The sequence below is a fragment of the Trichosurus vulpecula genome, chromosome 6, assembly GCF_011100635.1.
Source record: "Trichosurus vulpecula isolate mTriVul1 chromosome 6, mTriVul1.pri, whole genome shotgun sequence".
Taxonomy (NCBI): Eukaryota; Metazoa; Chordata; class Mammalia; order Diprotodontia; family Phalangeridae; genus Trichosurus; species Trichosurus vulpecula.
Window position 1 is genome coordinate 62,972,177 of NC_050578.1, and position 18,312 is coordinate 62,990,488.

An 18,312-nucleotide genomic window follows, 5' to 3' on the forward strand; every position below is an offset into this window, starting at 1 on the left:
TTCTTTGATATAGAAATGATTATGTTTGTTGTCAAGTTCATAATAAAAAATATTAAGTATGTGCTCTCTTTAATGTGTACACAAAAGGCATCTTTGTGTTCAGTCCCTTGAGCTTAAATGGGCAACTGATTCATAGGAGAAGTACCAAGTCTAAGAGTCGTCTGAAATAGATTTGCTGATTTTAGCATTTAAAAATTCAGAAATACTGTAGGGATAATAGATTGAGGAGCAGGATCCAACCCTCTAGTCCAGCCTTCTCATTTTACAGATGACAAAGCAGGCTCAAAAAAGGTTGAATGATTTACCCAATTTCAAATAGATCATAAATTGACAGAGCCTGATGATTCCAAAATTAGCACTTTTTCCCTTGTACCATATTGCCTAACCTCACATGTGTGAAAAAGGAAATAGTTTAGGTTTGATTAATGCTTTTTGTTTTATATCACATTAATTTCTGGACAGTCAATGAGATGTAATGGGTAGAAAACTTCCCTTGAAGGTAGAAAGACCCAGGCTTAAACTCTTGCATCTGAGTCCCATGCTGACCATGAGACTCAGGACAAGCCGCTTCATATCTCAGTGCCCAAGTCTATTCTCTAAGACTGTAAATTGCAGAGCAAGTAGAAATTTTCATTGTTAGAAAGAGTTTGTCGGTTAAAGCATGCACCATATCAGGCAAGTCTGATACCCCCAAATTCTGTCTCCTTTTCACACTATCAACAATTGGGAGCCTTCTCTTATACCGAAGGAAAAGAGTTAAGCAAAATCAACCAACATCGCTACCACAGCCGACGATGGTTGAACACCTCTCCAGCCAAAGGGAGTAAATGCAGAAATTAAAAATATTACTAAGCATATGAAAGTAGAATAAAAGGTATTTATATGAATGGATTATTCCTATTAGAGAGGCAAAGACATTTTCTTGGCTTTTTCAAACTGAGAAACTTTTTAAAAATTTTTTATGGCATTTCCAAGAAGTAACTTTTCTCTAAAAAGAAAACAAAATTCTTGGAATTGATGAAAGATAGCTATTAATATAATTTCCTAATGCTTAGATAAATAGGAAGTCATATAGCAGCAAGTGAGTTTATGTAGTCATTACCTCTCTGTAGACAGAAGATTGATGAAATAATCAATTTTGGATTTAGAGCATCTAATGCCTAAGCTTAGGCCTTGACTGTTGCCTAAGCTCTTGGTCATTTTCTTTACCATTTTTCTGGGCTTCATTTTCTTTCCTTTTCATTGATCACAAGCCACCACCCAAACGCCAGTTCTCTAACTAGCAATCTCTGTGTTGTAAAATCAATTGGCAAACTTATCTGAAGGAACTAAAAAATATAACCACATAGTATAATTTGAGGTATATTTTAAAGGAATCTTGTGTAAATATCTGTCTTATTTCCTTATTTGTCCTGGAAATGTCAACATTAAGTTTAGATTTCATTATTCTCCTTTGTTTTCATGGAATAATAGAAAGAGTACTCAATTTCAAGCCAGAGAAACAAGTCTCAAGTCTCAGCTTTTCTTCTTTTCTCCTATGTGACCTTTGGACAAGTCACTTAGGGAACCTCAGTTTCTGTCTCTTTCAAAGGAGTGGGTTGGTCTAGCTCAGGGGTTCCTAACCTCGGGTCTGGAAACTTGTGTTTCTAATATTTTTGTTACTGTATTTTCATACAATTGGCTTGCTTTGTAATCCTATATATTTTATGCCTTTAAAGACATTGTTTTGAGAAGGGGTTCCTATGTTTGTTTATTTTTTTACCAGACGGTTAAAGGGCGTGTGTGACACAAAGAAAGGTTAAGAACTCCTAGACTAGATTATCACTAAGATTTCTCCCAACTCTTAATCTATGATTATGTATTGCTTGATTTGCACTTCACATGTTTTCCACAATTCTACTCACTTGAGTACTTCAGCTGCCAATTTGTTGAGAAAGGAAGGTGAAGAGGTGGAATGGACAGAATTTAATTGGGGTAGGGGAGTAAAATAAAACAAATGCTATATTAATCAAATTAACATTCATCTTATTGTAGTCCTGAGCAAGACCGGGTTTCAGGTATATAGCCAGTATTCATATCTGCATCTTTATATGTGTGTGTTTGTACATACACACACATCTCTATATTAGCTTAAGCTTTACAAGGGACTTTACAAATGTTGCATTTTCTGCTTACAACAACCCTAGGAGGTAGGTGCTGTTATTATCCCTGTTTTACAGATGACTAAGCAGTTAGTAAATAGAGGTCACATTTGAACTCAGATCTTCTTAATTCCAAGTCTAGTTCTCTATCTACTTTGCCATTACTTAATTGCCAAATGAAATTTGGGTTCAGTGTGGCTGATATATGTAATTTGCTAATGGACCAATAATATTGATTCACTAGGCCATTAACTACTTTTACCCCTATATCTCACTGTCTTCAGATGGAAGGAATCAAGATCATAGGATCATAATTTTGAGTTGAAAGAGACTTTAGAAGTCCCCTAGTCCAACTCCCTTTTGGCAAGAATTTATCCTGAATATGGGACATTAACTTTTTTTGTTACCTTGACTCCCAGCAATGCTGTTAAAGCACCAGGTGCTTCTCCCTTGTGTGACCTATCAGTCAGCAACCATTTATTAAGCATGTGCTAAGCACTGTGCTAAGTACTGGAGATACAAAGAAAGACAAAAACACAGTCCATGCTCTCAAGGAGCTCATGTTGTAATGAGTAGCTATCATGCACAAAGAAAAAAAGGAGAAAGGAAGGAGGGAAGAGATGCAAATATGTGTGTTCCCAAACAATTACAGATAGGGCATTCTGCTGCTTGCTGTTTCACCGCCTCCTTTTTGGTTTGGAGTGAGTTGTTGCACGTGTCCTCACAGTTATATTTGGTCATGGTCTCATCACATAACACACATTCCTATAAAGTGAGGGTGAGACCATCACTCATTGTAATTGCCATTTGTTTCCAGAAAGGCTGCCACTCAATTAGAGGGGAACAGAGTTACCCACAGCATGGCATGCCATTCTAGTTGTAAGCATGGAAAGAAGAGATGCCAGCTGTGAGTAAAAAAGGCTGGGGTTACATTGGAAAGTAAGTTTGGCTTAGGAGTGATACGTTCATAAAGAATGTTTTGGTTGTTTACTCTAAATCCTCAAAATGATTTGTCATTCATCTTTTGGTACGTGTCACAACTGTTATCCCTGAATGTGGTTTGGTATAAACATATAAATCAAGATACACACAGAATATATTTCTCTTCTGTAACAAGACATAGGATAGGTTTTGAACTTATGCTGCCCAGGTTTTTTGGAGCATCTTCATGTTTAGTTCATCTCACTAAACATTTATGAAACACCTACTATGTGCCAGGCATTGTGCTAAGCACTAAGGATACCAATAAGAAGGTCATGTAGTTTATATTTTCCATATTTTTATTGTCTACATATCCTTTTTTTTAATGATGGTTATAAAATTTAACATTGCAGGTTGTCTGCCATTGAAATTCTTTGTCTCATTTATTTTTTAGATATGGAGACAAGTGAAAAACTCCAAGGAAGTGGGATCCTTCAGTTGTTTGCCAGTCTGTTGACGCCACACTCACCCTGCACAGCCAAAGTAGCGAACATCATAGCAGAAATAGCCAAAAATGGTGAGGTTTTCCTCAAGAACTTTTCTGCTGGAACATCTTCAGTTTTGCACCTCACTTGTCAGTATGCTTTATTTTATTTATGTTTTATTTTTGTAGAGTAGACAATTTTTCCATCTGTCACTCACTCTATCTCCTTATCAGTTTCTCTGTTGAATCTTTTTTTTTCATACAGTTGTTTAGAATGGCTCTACCTAGTCATTCCATTCATATATTTCCCATTTACTAATTCAGTGCCATGGGGCATTATTTGAGAGAGAATTTTGTTAGTTTTTGATGAATTTCTATGATTTTAAAAAAAAACCTTTTACCAAAGGATCATTTGAATTCTTCACTGAAATTCTTTCAAACAAAGACTTCACAAATCATATCCTACATTGATCAGTAACTAAGGAAATTCCCTATTTTCCCAGTTTTGTTTATTCTGCTGATCCTGCAACTCTTCTTCTTTATGTAAATGAGATATACATCCTGCTTCTCCATTCTTGCCAAGTATAGAAAATACTGGTTAATACAGGTCTGAAGACTATCTCAAAGAAATAATTTAATACTTAATGTAGCCCATGCTTATGGGTTGGACCTGTAACAGGACTCTTTTTTGGAATGGTCATATTGAGACAGAATGAATGGGCTAAAATATTTATTTAATCAACTTGATTGGTTTTCATGATCAGCATGCAGAATTCATTAATGAGATAAAGCATGATGGAAGAATTGGCATCAAGAATGTGATAGCTCTGATGAACCTGAATGTTTCAGGGTCTATAATTGCCTTCAGAAAAACTAGTTTAGTAAGTTGCATTGAATAAAGCACTGTAAAACAGAGAGTAGATTTTCTGGCTTTGTTTGACAGTCCATCAACAAGCATTTAATGCCTAGTATGTGGTAGGCAACTTGCCAGTCCCTAGGGATACAAGGACAAAATGAAACAGCCTCTTCCCTCAAAAAGCTTACATTCCATGGCAGATGACATGATGAAGTACCTGCATCCATTGTATTCTAATCTAATTGCACCAGTTCCTAATTGTGTTTTCACTGTGTTCCAACATCTTTTCAACATATTTATCAATAGTTTTTCAGTACTTCCAAAGGTTCTGCCATAATAAGCCACGGTTTCATTACTAGTAGCTCAAAGTTGGCTAACCTCAGTGAATGTTAGTCTCAAGTTACATTACTATGCTGGGATTATCTTAATTTGTGGTTAGTCCTAAAAGTTCATGAGACTGTTGCTGGGTTGAAGGTATTTGGGAGCCCCAAGAGGTGGTTGGAGAAGCTCTGGAGAGAGTTGATACTACTTCAGAGTAGGTAAGATGCCCTTAGAATTGACCCAGGTCTAGTAAGGACACAGCTATAGGCTTCCTGGGCCTGCCTTGAAGATTTTTGGCTGAACCTTCTAAACCATACTGAAACCTTACTGATGTCCTCGGATGCTAATTAGGTTTTAGCTCAAGTTATAGCCATATCATGAGTAGCTTCACATTGCAGGTAAAGGAACTGAAGCTACAAAGGTTGTGATTTGCCCAAATGACAGTTTCTCATTAGCAGACTAGGGATTAGGACATATGGTTCTTATGCTTATTGCTTAGTTTTTTATTCCTTCACGTCATATTTATAATTCAGGTCTGCAGATGGATAAGTGAGAGGCCCAAGAATATGAAATTGGTTGGTCCGTATAGCTTTTGCAACACATGTATTTCAGGAAAGAACAATGAAACAGTAGACTTTATTAGGGGAAGGTTTTGACTTTTGTCTAAGAAATGGCCATTCTCCTGTGTCCTCACTTAATCAAACAAAGGCTCTTTTATTTAATCTCAGGGCTAACAACATAACACATTTTCATCATGTCTTTGGTGCTAGAGGCTTCTCTGCTGGAGCAGAGAACATTCATCCTTTGAAAACATTGAAAATTTTATCATGTGGAGTCTTAATCCAACTGACCTCTCTTGGAAGGGCTAGGATAACTTCAGACATTTATTTCTTAATCATTGAATTACTTGAGGACTGGTCTCTATTAGAAGTTACTGATGACTTTCTAGACAGAGCTGTCTTTAAGAACTCCAATGACAAAGTAGAGAATGCTGTTGTGTATTTGTGATGACTACTCTGCCCTCTCCTGATTTGCCTCCTGACTTGTCTGACTGTTCATTCTCAGTCACCTTTGCTGGTTCTTCTTCCAGGTCACACTCATCAACCATCAGTGTCCCCCAAGACTGTCCTGGGTTTCACTTGATGATCTCATTCATTCCCTTATGTTTGGTTAACATCATTATGAAGATGATTCTCAGATCTCTCCTGAGCTCCAGCCTTACGTCACAGGCTGCTTCCTTGATCTCTCACATTGGATGCCATGTAGGCATCTCCAACTCACCATATCTAAAACAGAATTCATTGTCTTCCCTACCCCACTCACCCCTCTTCCAAACTCTGTCCAGGGCATCCATCGTCCACACTTGCAACCTCGATCTTCCATGACTTCTCTTGTATTATTGCACACATTCAAACTCCTGGCAAATCTGAATCTTTCTGCCATCAAATATCTCACGCATACAGCTCCATCTTTCCATATACAGAGATACCCTGGTATGGGTTCTTGTCACCTCAAGCCTGGACCACCACAGTTGCCTTCTGGTTGGTCTCCCTGCCTCAGAATATAATGCATCTCCACTCAGGTTCTGGGGTGATCTTCCTAAAGCACAGGTTTGACTATGTCGCTCCCTGCTCAATAAACTCCAGCAGCTCTTCATTTCCTCTAGGATCAAATATAAACTCCTATATTTGATTTTTAAAGCCCTTTACAACCTTTTTCCCTGGTTCTTGTCTTTCCGGTCTTTTTGTATTTTACTCTCCTCCATATACTCTATGATCCAACAGCACCTGCCTTTTTGCTATTTCTCATACATGACCCTCCATTTCCTGACTCTATGCCTTTTCCCTGGCTTCCCCCATGCCTAGAATGTTCTTCCTCCTCCCTTCTGCCTCCTGGCTTCCTTCAAGACTAAGCTCAAATCCCACAATTGTGGGAGACACTTATTGGTGCTCCATTCCACCTCCCCCCTGCCCCGCCACACTCACGGTGCCTTCCTTCTGAAATTACCTTTTGTACCTTTTGTCTCTTTTGTACATAGTTTTTTGCATGTTGTTTCCCCCACTTTGCTTTGAGCCCCTTGAGGGCACAAACCATGTTGGTTTTTTTTGCTTTTCTTTGAATCTCCAGTGCTTAGCACAGTGGCTGGCACATAGTAAGTACTTAATAAATGCTTATTGACTGACTTCCTACTAGAAAATTTTCAATTAAAGATTTGAGGTGACCAAGAAGGGCACTAAAGTATGAGTAAATCATTTCTTCATATCCAACTAAAGGTGTAAGAGAATTGTAAGATGGCATTGTAGCTATAACTAGTCTTGCAGAACCCCCTCCAAAATGTAGACACTTAACGTGCAACTAGCAGTCGTTATGCTTTTTAAATAACTACCAGAAGCATGGATCAAAGCCATTAATGAGTTTTCTATGGAAATGGGAGAGCAGATATGTTTATAAGTTGTAAGATTATGTATTTATAGTCATGTGGTTAATTATAAAATGATTTATAATAATATGAATTTATATACAATGATAAAACATTTTAAATTTACCATTGTGTCTACACCAGTGAGTGGTAAGTTTTCACAAACTATTGTTGTTGATGACACTAATCGTTCAAATTTTCGGTCTTGGTATCATCCTTGACCCTTCACCCTCACTCACCCCACATACCCATTTCTAGCCAAATCTTGTCATTTCTTTTTCTATAGCATCCCATAGTTTTATCCCCCCATTCTTACACTGCTGCCACCCTAGTTCCAACCCTCATCACCTCTCACCTGGATTATTGCATTAGCTTTCTAATGGGTCTCCTTTACCCTCTTCAGTCCTTACCCCATACAGCAAAGTGATTTTCCTCAAGGAGAGATCTGATCATGTTACTCATCTCAATAAATTCCATTGACTCCCCATTATCTCTAGAGTCAACTATAAACTCCTCTATCTATCATTTAAGGCCCTTTCCAGTCCTCTTATACCTTACTCTTCTCCATATGCTCTACATTCCAGCCATATGAGCCTACTTTCTGTTTCATACATAAAAAGCTCTCCCATCTCTGTGCCTTGGCACTTGCTGTCTGCCATGCCTGTGATACTTTCCATCCTCATCTCCCCCTCCTGGAATTCCTGGTATCTTTCAAAGACTTCTACATGAAGCCTTTCCTGATCTTCTTTGCTATTAGTGCTCTCCCTCCCAAAACTTCCTTGTATTAACTTTATATATGTTCTTTATGTACTTATCACTTTCTTCACATCCCCATGCTTAGCACAATACCTGGCACGCAGTAGACACCAAATGAATGCTTGTTGATTGATGGAAGTCATGCTAAGACTATGAAGAGGTTTAGGAAGAATGAGGAACAAGGAGAAATGGAAGGACAGGAAATTGTGGTCAGATAAAGGCAGTGGAGTTCTCAGTCCTGAGAATAGATCAAGTGTGACTATCCCTAAGTATGGCTGAATTACAGTGAAAATATAGGCTACAGGATGTGAGGAGCCCAGTGAGGTCCTCAAGGAAACATCATTATATGTACTGAAGTCCCCAAATATAAGGGGATGCAATGGAGGGGAAGGGAGAAGAAAACCAAGAAAAGTGTTATAAATCCCTGTAGAAAGGGAAGAGAATGACTTGGGAGCCATTAGTATCCCGATAGTATGATGGATCTATCCCATCACTTTTCATATGATAAAACTGAGGCCCAGCAAAGATGAGATCCCAAGATCCTGCAGCTAGTTAATGATAAAGCTGAAACTCAGAGCCACACCGACTAACTCTTAGACTAATGCCCTTTCCAATACATCATGCTACATCTCAAACCTCTGACGTAATTGTGCATATATGTGTGTATGTATACATTTTTGTGTGTATATATACACATATATACATATGTGTGTGTGCATATATATGTATGCTGAAAAAAGTTGATGGAGAATGACAGAATGTGGTCCTGCTTTTTTTTTTTTTTTTTTAAAGCTAGGTGGAGAGAGACCACCATGGACTCCAATCTCCTGTCCCCTGACTCCACACTTCCATCTCTGGACTTTGTATCCCACTGTCCTAATAATTAATTCCTAGAGTATTCCTTCGTCCCTTCTCCCATCCTACCCCCAAGAGCAGATACTTAGGAGGGCATGCTTATTGTTAGGTTGAAGCTATCCACCATGAAGAACTGTAAAAGATTGAAGATGGAAGTCTCATTTGTCTGTTAGCTGTTTGCCTGAGAGTTGAAGAATGAAGGACAGTGCTCTAGCAGCGCTAAAGGAAATTACTTGAATAGCATAAAAAAGTTCATTGCCTGGCCTTTTCCTCCACTCATGTAATGTCTAAGTTTGAGAACAAAGATGCTGGATGGTGTGTGAACTTTCATAGCAGCATTCACAAAGAGTGGGGGGGCTAGGTGACAGTGCCACATCATAAGTATTAAGAGGTACTTTTTAAAAAATGGTTTACTGGAATAACTTTTTATTGACTTGTCATTTTGCTTTCTTAAGAGCACATGTATAATAAGGGAGACAGCTTGAGGGCTTTGTGTACATCTGCAGCACTATTGAATAATTTGCAATTTGGTTAATGCTTTGAATTTTTATTTAATTTCCAAGGTCATAGAATGAACGTTGCCAATTTTTCTCTCACTTATGCTGTAGATGTTGCTCCCAATGCATACTTAATCATTATTTGGGAATTTTAAATTAACTGCAGTAAAAAATCAATTAAGACCCTCTTGGTTCTGGTAAATCAGTCAAGTAACAGAAAAACATGGCAACAGTCTTCATTATGTAAATGTTTTATAGGTTGTTTGTTGGGGTGAGAATGGGGTAATTTTTGTGTGGAAATATAATCTTCAGTCTCAAAGCACTTTAATCACTTCCTAAGGGAGGTAACTCATGTGAATTGAAAATTCTTCCATTTTAATTCTTGCCATCATTTGCAGAGTTTATGCGGCTCCCGTGTGTGGAGGCTGGCTTGATTCCCCCGTTGGTACAGCTGCTGAACTGCAAAGACCAGGAAGTACTACTTCAGACAGGCAGAGCCCTTGGGAACATATGCTACGATAGCCGTAAGTGTTGAGATAGCTGCAGTGTTCTTGGAAAACCTGGTATTCCTGATTAACTTCATCTTTTGGGTTGACTCATGTCATTGATTTTTTTTTAGGCTGACTGAGACACATTTGTATCAATATGAGGCATCTTAACTACTTGTTAGTAGTCAAATTGGAAGGAAAGTTTGACCATTTTCTTATATGAGAAGTTACAAGGAATTTCTTTTTGCCTTATGTGACTGTAGACGATATTTTCAGAGGATAGTGAATCTGTTTTTAGGGAATTTGCTGTGCAAAGGTTTGAATTATAAACTCACCCTCTTTATATCTTGTCCTCTCTCAGGTTAGATTTTTACCCAAAGTATTTATGCATTCTTCGGAATGTTTACGCAGTTTGTAAATCCATCAAAATATATTTTTAATAAATTATTGCAAATATTTTAAAAACATCATTATTAGAAAAGTTTGATTCAACCCACTGCATTTACATGAACTGTAACATATTTATTGGGCTTTTTTAAATTTCTATCACCTTCTATTCCCTTTGTTCCTAAGCTAAGAGAGTAGGCACATCCATCTGTATTAATCAAATTTCTCCACATAAACCTACGAAACCCAAATACAGAGAGAAAAGCACAAATTATACCATATTTGATACAACAGACTTTTCATGATTTTCTTTAGCTCCTGATTTCTTTTGAACCTTCCGCATTAGCTCATGTATTTATGGCAGCCTTAAAGAGTTTCATGGAAATATTAGTTGTATTTGCTTTATCAGGATAAACCCAGAATGAAAGTTTTAATATTAATGATAATACATTTATGCAGCTTGTCCCAAAAGTCTTAGTGCAATTTTAAGCTTTAGTTCTATGTTCTTTAAGACTTAAAATGTACTTTGCATACATTATCTTATTGGATCTATACAAAAGCTTGGTGTGGTAGGTACAGGTATTGGGTAAAGAATTTGTAGTTTAGAGAGTTTAAGTTACTTGCCCATGGCCACACAGCTTATAAGGGTCAGATGTGGGGTTCACACCCAAGCCTCTCTTCATTCTAAATCCAACACTCTCCTCTTCTGTGTTTTCCTGTTTGAGCACCTACCCTTAATTTCTTCTCACATGTTATCTCAGCACCAAAGAAAGAATACTCTAAGAAATATGCAGTTAGCCAAAGAGAAAACGAGGTCACAGATATCTCTATGGCATATAATTTAAATAAAAAGTAGAATATTATCTTCCTCTATGATATGTTTGAAGCATTAATATTGAGAGCTGGCCATCAGAGTTCAATTCTTGCTTACCGTAGTCTGAAACAATCTGTTACTGCTGATTATCTTGACATTTTAACTTGAAATTTTTACATTATAGCTCTCATCTTTATTCCCTCCCCCCACCCCAATGGCTACTTTTGGAATTTTGTGGCATCTTTTTCTGCCCAAACATCCTCTTCTCTCCCTTCCACCCTACCCCCTCAGCCCTGCAATTTATATACTCTTAGCTTCATTTAAAAATATAGCTTTATAATTATAATTTCCTTCCTTCTTTAGCAGTATTTATATAGTGTCCTCTTGTTGCTGCATATCATTGACTAAGTGGGAACTTCATGCCCATTTTGTGAACTGAACTCATTCTCATTTTTATCTTACATAATTACTTTTCAAGGTAATATATTAAAATATATTCTCACCAGGGAAAATACACTTTTCTAGTTAATGTGCAGAGAGTATTGAGCACATTGTCATCTAAATTCATTATACTCATGTCTGTGATCAGGAAATGAGGCTACAAAAAAGGGATCCTTACATTTTGTTCTGAATAATTATTCCTACATTTTCTTTCTATTGAAAAATTTATTTGAGAAGGACTTCGAGTTATTTGTGTTCTTTCTTCCACACTTAATGGATGTATATGAAATACAAGATATACGTAGTCACTTGATCATCTGTTGTCACATGTTACTGTGGTTTTGTCATGAAATTAGGGTAATAAATGTCAAATTAATAAGATTAGCATTCTTGATTAAACTGGAATCCATTACTGCCACATTTATCACATCTACTACTTAAAATATGTAATTTAGATATATGAGCCCTGTCATATTACTTGTTCTATTTCCTTTGAAATTGATTTTTGCTGTGATTGCTAGAAATGCCTGCAGAATAATAACAGTTTTATTTGTGTTACAAGGAAAATTATAGAAGTGTATAGAATAATTTTTTTGCTCATGTTTAAATTTACCTTAGATAATTTCAGAATATTTTCGGTGGCAGAATATTTATAGCAGTAAAGATTTTTAATAGGAACCATTCCTACTCCCCAATGAACAGTTTTTAAAAAGAAAACCCTCATAACAAATATGCATAGTTCAGCAAAAAAAATCCTGTATTTTCCGTGTCCAAAAATGTATGCTTCCTTCTGTTTTAAGTCTGTCACCTCTCTGATAAAAGCTGATTGGATTAATTTTTTCCCTAAGACTTCTGGACTTGAGGTTTATCATCACATTGATCAGAGTTCTATAAAGTCTTTCAAAAGTGATTTTCTCTATGATGTCTTTATCATTGTTTAAATTGTTCTTGTTCTGCTCACAACATTCAGCATCACTTCATAGAGTTCTTCCCACTGTCCATTGGTCATTTCTTGTGGCATAGTAATATTCAATTACATTCATGTACCATAATTTGGTTAAGCCATTCCATTAAGTTTGTACCCCTTTAATTTTAAGTTTAAGCTTTCAGCTACTACAAAAAGAACTGCTATAAATATTTTTGTTCCTTTCGGTCATTTTCCTCATTTTTTGATCTATTTGGGAGTATAAACTTAGTAGTGGTATAGCTGTGTCAAAAAGCATATTTAGTAGTTTTGGGAGCATAGTTCCAGATTTGATGCTTTAGTTAGTCTTTAAAGGAATATAGAAAAGCTTCAATTTTGGGGGAGAGACCTGTAACTGAAAAATAATTCTTCCCAAGTGAAATTTTCAAAAAAATCCTATATTTTTATATTTTCCCTCCTGGATTTACCTATGTTTTCTTAATCTTTTGAACTGGCTTCTTATCTGCTCTTCATATAGACAAATTTCCACTATGGTATCCTAGGCTCACCACAGAGTAAAGAAAGGATGTAAAAAGAAGACCCTGAGCAAGTCAGGGCTTGGGGATAGTCGTTTATTTAAGAAATATCATGCTTGTTTGGTAGATTTTGATTTTTTTTATGTAACAAAAACTAACATACCTGCCACCTTACTTCAGTCAGCATGTATTTGAAGGGGGAAAATTATTAACTGTACAAAGAATTATACTCTCTGGAAAATCTATAGGCATATGAGATTTCAGCATTAATGACCTTGGCACTGCCAAAATAAATCCTCTTAGTAAGGAAGAGACATCTAATATAATTCTAACATCAGGGCAGCCTACTGGTATCATTGCTATACATGGGGTATAATGAACATTTGTTGTTGATGAGCTTTTACAATTCTACCCCCCCTCTTGTATGTACAGTAGAGAAGAAGGAAGGAATTACTGCCTAGGAGCATCTTTCATTTAAATACTTTTCTTCCAGAGACTCTCCAAGGCTGTTTAGAGTTGTGGAATTTTATGTGAAAGAGTCTAAACAGATTTCTAAAATAGGTATTGTTTGCTGAAAGGACTTTGTTGAAAAGTTTTTGCTTATTCTAAGAGCAAAGGAGAAGGAGAAGTGTACTTAAAATAGGAGAGAAATGGATAAAGTCTTAGGATGTTTTTAAAGTATTATAGTTTGAAAGAAAGGAAATCTCAGAATCAGATGAGTCCATTTGGCTTATTAATTATCACTACTGTTCACAGATGATTTAAAGGAATCTGGGATTCCATTTTGATATATTTAATGTCTTCTTTATGATGTTCCTTGCAGTGATGGGGTGGTTTTGTTTATAAGTAGGTTTCAGTTCAAATAGGTCGCATCTGCTGCCTTTGTCTCTAGATGGCTCTAACAAATGGACCTTAAGAAAGGTTCATTCTATAAGAGTGTTTGGTTAGGGAAAAGGAAAATTTAATCCTCAGTAATGGAGAACTGGATTTCCCAAGTATATTGAAAAAAGTAAGAAAAATCACACCCCCAGTTAAGTGTCCCTACTGTTTGCATTTGGAGTGCTAATTCAAGAAAATGGAGGAGAGACTAAAAGAAAATGATTATGTGGGATTAAAATTTCCTGTTCTTTTATCCCTTCTTTAAAGAAAGAGTAAATCAAATTAATAAATGTTGAAAAGTAAACAAATAGACCTCTTCAGAGAAGATAGGTTCTCTTTTAGTATATTAGATATTACTGTAATTAGTAATTCAAATTATGTACATATATAATATTAAACATTTTATAGACCTCACATAGAATGGTTACCCCCACTTAGAATTAAGTTGCATTTCTACTCAAGGGATGAGTTAATTCATTTTAGCAATTCTAAGGTTAAATAACTTCAGTTCAACATTTACAGCAGGACTGTCCAACCTTAGGTTTTTATTGAAAAAATAGACAATATATTTTGATTTACCATTTTAGTGAGAGCTCTGCAGTAGCTAGGCTTCATTTACTAAAGCATTTATGTAAATTTCTATGCTTGTAGGCAGGCCTCATAAGTTGCACTGCCGACAGGCCACATTTTGGACAGCCCTGATTTAGAGCAAGAAAATGGTGAGATTTTCTTATGCCGGCAGTTGCTCCCCAAGATAGCTATTGATTTTATGTGTTAATGGAAAGGGTTCATAAACCAGGGAATCAGCAGCAGACTCCACTACTATAATAGCTGAACCTGAAGAGGTCTGAATATGCATTAGTATTTCGGAGATAAAATATTTACCTTACAAACAGTAGCCCTTCTAAACCACTTAAACATGAACAGTGGCCAGGCAATCACGCATTAGTGACATACATTCATATTATCTAAGTTACTTACTTATTTAAGAACCAAGATACTTTGCTTATATTTTTGTGTAGCATTACATTACATTCAGTAGGGAAGTATGTATGTCAGAGGTCTTAAAGAAATATTTCAGGGATGAATTAGATAAAGTATTTTGTTCATCAGACTGTTGAAAGTTTCTACAAGGTTATATATTTACCAATGATTCTCACAGTATTAATTGATTAATTTTATGCACATTTTTGTTTTGATATAACAATTGCTTCCCGATACACCTGATGCTCCATAGTAATTTCCCTTTAACAAATTAACAAAAATGTTTAACCTAGCAGTTGGAACATTTCCTTTACCATAAATTGTGTTTAAACATCAGTTATCTGGAACCATTGCTGGCTATCTCACTTAACTTGAATTCTGTTGTCTTCATTTATGTCATTGTAGTCATTGTGAGTGTGCAGTATTCTTCTGATTATGCCTTTGTTCTTCTGCATCAGTTTCTATGAGCCTTTCTTTGTCAAGTCAACAAGCCTTAGCCAGTTCCCAAGTATTTTTTTGTATTGTGTAGTTGTTTTAAAATGAATTTTTATTTTTTCATCCTAGTTTTTGTTGATAGGATAGAAATCTGATGATTTTGTGGATTTATTTTATATACTGCCACTTTACTGAGGCTATTAGTCATCTTAATTAGTTTCTTCATTGATTTTCTAGGGTTTTCTAAGTAAATCATCATATCATCTGCAAAGGATACTTTTGCCTCATCTTTAACCAGTGTTTGTTCTCTTAATTTCTTTCTTCTCTCTTAGCATGTCATATCTATTTTTGGTAAATATTGTGGAAAGGAAATGATTATTGTATTTTGTAAAAAGCAACATCTTTATCTAGTGACAATCTTATGGGGGGGGTGTTTTTTATGTGATTAGTAATGCTAGTTGTTTTCATAATGTTGAACCATCTTTTCATCCCTGATACAAATCCAGCTTGGTCATAATGATTTGGGGGTTGTGTTGTTGTTTCTTTGCTAAAATTGTATTTGAATTTTTGCATCAGTATTCATTAGTGATATTAGTCCACCAGTCTTCTTTTTCTGTTTCCTTTGGTTTGTTTGTTATGACTGTATTTATTGATAAAAAGGAGTTTGGGAAGTTTAGTAAAATAGGAATGTTGCAGCATAGGAGTTAATTTCTCTTTAAACATTTGATAGGATTTACACATACATCAATTTACATTTCTGAGATTAGGTTGCTTAGGACCCTGGTTTCATGTTTTGTTAATTTGGGCATTATTTATTTTTGTAGTTATGCATTCTCTTGATATTCTGAGTTTTTCTTGATGTAGTAGCACATACCTCTATTCCCATCTACCATGGAGACTAAGACTGGTGGATCTCTTTAGCTTGGGAGATTTAAGCTCAGTGGGCCATGATAATCAGGTGTTCACCCTAAATTCAGCATTTAATATGGCAAATATCTGAGGAGTGTGGAGCCACCAGATTGCCTAAGGTGGGATTAGCTAACCCAGATCAGAAATGGAACAGGTAAAAACTCTGGTGCCAGTCAGTATTGACATATAGAGCCCATGAGGAGATTCTCTACTTCCAATCTGCTCAAGATTGGAAGACTTAATCTGTAAGAAGAAAAGAAAAAGAAAAAAATTCTCAGTTTTGTTGGCAAGTAATTGGACACAGTAATTTATAATACTTTTCTATTTATCTATATTTATTGATTTAATCTTTTTTAAATTTAGACAATCTAGTTTTCCTTTCACTTTTTTAAACTAAAGTGGCTAATTATCAGTTTTGTCTGTTTAAAAAAAGTTCTTTGTTTTTCAATTCAGTAGTCTTTTTTTTTTTTTTAGTTTTCCTTATCTACCATTTAATTTTAAATATTTCTTTTGTGATTTTTAAGGCTTATGGATTTGTTGATTTTCTGATTTTAAACATTACATTATCAATTTGTTGATAATCTTTTTTTTGTATTTTATTAGTATATATTTGTACAGATATTAATTTTCCTGTGATTATTACTAGCTGTATCTCATAAATTTTGTTATGTTGTCTTGCTATTATAATTTTAATGCCATCATTTATTGTATTAAAGATTTTTCATTTGATCCACTCATTATTTAGGATGCTAGTAGTCTCTTTTTAGGTATATATCTTTAGTTCATTTTTATTTTATTGATTACAACTCTTACTGTTTTATACATGTAAACACGATACTTGATATATTTTCCTTTCTATATTTACTAATGAATTTTTATGCATATAGTTTAAGTGCTACAAAGTAAACACATTCTTTAATATTACCTTTTCCTAGTTTATTTAAGAGATAACTTTTCAATTGTCGCACCTGTCTTCATTCATATTGTAATATCTCTGTCATTTTTGTGACCCACTCCCTCTCCTAACCAGCCATCTGGATGCCTCAGCTGTACTGGGGCTGTCTGCAAAGTTTGCAGTTGGAGCTCTGGAGTGTTTGTGTATGCCAACTTAATGGGAGAAGGAGGGGATTACAGAATGGAATTACCCAGTTAATTTCTCTTGCTTTCTATAAGTTGTAAATCTACTCATCTCTTTTTCATGAGATTTGCTGTTTTAGAAAGAGTTTTCCATTATATGTTATCTCTTCTCTAGTCTTTTAAACATTCCTTTTTAGGAGCTATAAGTGACAGAAAGGGTAGAGGGTGGGCAGCAGTGAGCTCCTCTCAGATCCTCCACTTTAAAGAGCACCCAGGGCAGCCATCTCATCATCTCCCACTCAGCTGCACTCCCCTAGACTTCATCATGTCCCCTCTTGATTACCTTTCTTCCCTTTTCAGTCTCTTTTTCTGTGTTGTCTTTCCCCATCAGATTGTGAGTTCTTCAAGGGCAGAGACTACATTTTGTCTTTCTTTAATGCCTAGTGCTTGACGCAGGGGCTGCTACATGATAGATACCTGATCTAATGACAGTCTGACAGACTGGAAGGATAGTTGTGTCATAGACAATAATAAGTAACTTAGGAAAAGGGGGAGGTTCAGAAAGATGAGTTCAGTTTTGTCAGTGTTGAGTTAAAGACCTTTCTGGGACATGCAGTTTGAAATGTCCAATAGGCAAGTGGTGATTGTAGATTGAAGGACAGGGAAGAGCCTGGGGCTGATATATAACTCTCTGAGCCATCTGATGATCTTTCAACCGTGGAATTGATAATATTATCAGACAACAGCTTCAGTCTCAGCAAAGCAGTAAGTTTATCTGCAGAGAGTGAAGAAAATGAAGTTGGTTATGAGAGGGTGTTTGCTTTTATGAAGTGTCCAGAAATGCAGGCTAGCCATGGTAGAAGATTCGATATTAAGTCCAGTGAGGATAAAGAAGATTGTTAAGTCATGAGGAGGGCTCATTTGAATTGAATTAGCTTGAATTTGTAGGAGACCCATTTATTGATTCAATAATTATTTAATAAAAGCTTACTATAAACTTAGCATATAGTAAGAGGTACTAAAAGTGATGCAAAAGAAATCAGACATTATTCCTGATCCTGAAGGAGCTTATGGTGGAGTTTTACTCTTCTGAAGTGTCTAACTCCAAATTGAATGTTTAGTACATGTTGTTTTATTGTGGCCAAATGATAATAGAATTGAACAATGCATGCTTTGAAAATTGGACATATTACTTATTATATTAGTCC

At 35.9% G+C, this 18,312-nt stretch overlaps 1 protein-coding gene across 2 annotated transcripts in view; it reads left to right on the forward strand.

Moving 5' to 3' along the window:
• The window catches only part of RAP1GDS1 (Rap1 GTPase-GDP dissociation stimulator 1), a 233,936-nt gene that overhangs the window by 113,525 nt on the left and 102,099 nt on the right, over positions 1 to 18,312 (forward strand). For both annotated transcript variants that reach the window (XM_036764131.1, XM_036764132.1), the window contains exons 3-4: positions 3,517 to 3,639; positions 9,649 to 9,774. In XM_036764131.1, the coding sequence (XP_036620026.1) occupies positions 3,517 to 3,639; positions 9,649 to 9,774 (249 nt within the window). The remainder of the gene's footprint in view (positions 1 to 3,516; positions 3,640 to 9,648; positions 9,775 to 18,312) is intronic.